General features: G+C 39.5%; 1 protein-coding gene across 1 annotated transcript; it reads right to left on the minus strand.

The window, feature by feature from the left end:
- Positions 1-300: 300 nt before the first annotated feature.
- On the minus strand, positions 301-681 carry LOC140142512 (uncharacterized). The gene has a single exon (XM_072164504.1). It carries the CDS (start codon positions 679-681, stop codon positions 301-303), a length of 381 nt encoding a protein of 126 aa, XP_072020605.1.
- Positions 682-962: the final 281 nt, after the last annotated feature.

The raw sequence follows: 962 nt of genomic DNA on the forward strand, positions 1-962 counted from the left end.
TTTAATATACTTTTCTGAAATGAATAGTGATTAAATGGTTTCTGTTTCAATTAGAGGTGGGTGATTCTTTATTTTGATTGGCCTAAATATAACGTAAGCACATTGTTGTGGCAGTGATCTCTGGCCCATTGAAGACGTCGCTATATTGTAATAATATAATAATAATGACGATTTAATATAGCGCCGGTATCCGCCTGTCGACGCTCAATGGCGCTTGACACAACAAGTTCAAAAGATAATAGAAAACTATATCAACATGGTGACACAGTTCATAAGAAAAAGAGTCAAATACTAAAAGAGTCACTCTTTGAATGCCTCATTGTATAGATGGGTCTTAAGTCCAGATTTGAAAGTTGCGATATTGTCACATGTTCTTAGTGCTACAGGCAGTGTGTTCCATAGTTTAGGTGCACCAACTTCGAAGGATCTATCTCCCCAAAGGGTTCTTGTACGAAGTTCCAGCAAGCATCCACTGTCCGTTGATCTCAATCCAGCTTTATCCGGAGTGAAAGCATCAACTAGATCACTCAAGTAGAGGGGTGCCTGACCATGCATGCATTTGAACAAGATCAAACAAACTTTGAAAGACACTCTTTGTTTAACAGGTAACCAATGTAAGTCCGCTAACACAGGTGTGATGTGGTCAGACTTTTTGGTGTAAGTTATGATGCGTGCAGCCATGTTTTGTAGTCTCTGGAGCCTATTAAGTTGCTTATCTGGCAGACCATTTAGGAGAGCATTATTTCCATCAATTCTTGATGTCACAAAAGCATGAGTGAGAGTTTATGCTGCATCTCTGGTCAAATATTTGCGTACACTTCCAATGTTGCGCAGTGATAAATAAGCAGCTTTGGACATGGACGTGATCTGATTCTCCATAGTCAATGAAGTGTCAAACATAACACCCAGATTTCTTATGTCAGTGGATGGTTCAATGTAAGAAGAACCAACCCTAATGTGCG

The sequence above is a fragment of the Amphiura filiformis genome, chromosome 2 (assembly GCF_039555335.1).
Source record: "Amphiura filiformis chromosome 2, Afil_fr2py, whole genome shotgun sequence".
NCBI classification, from domain to species: domain Eukaryota; kingdom Metazoa; phylum Echinodermata; class Ophiuroidea; order Amphilepidida; family Amphiuridae; genus Amphiura; species Amphiura filiformis.

Bases quoted from the DNA above. Each gene is read 5' to 3' on its own strand.
- LOC140142512 (XM_072164504.1), bottom strand. From the start codon at position 681: ATGGCTGCACGCATCATAACTTACACCAAAAAGTCTGACCACATCACA.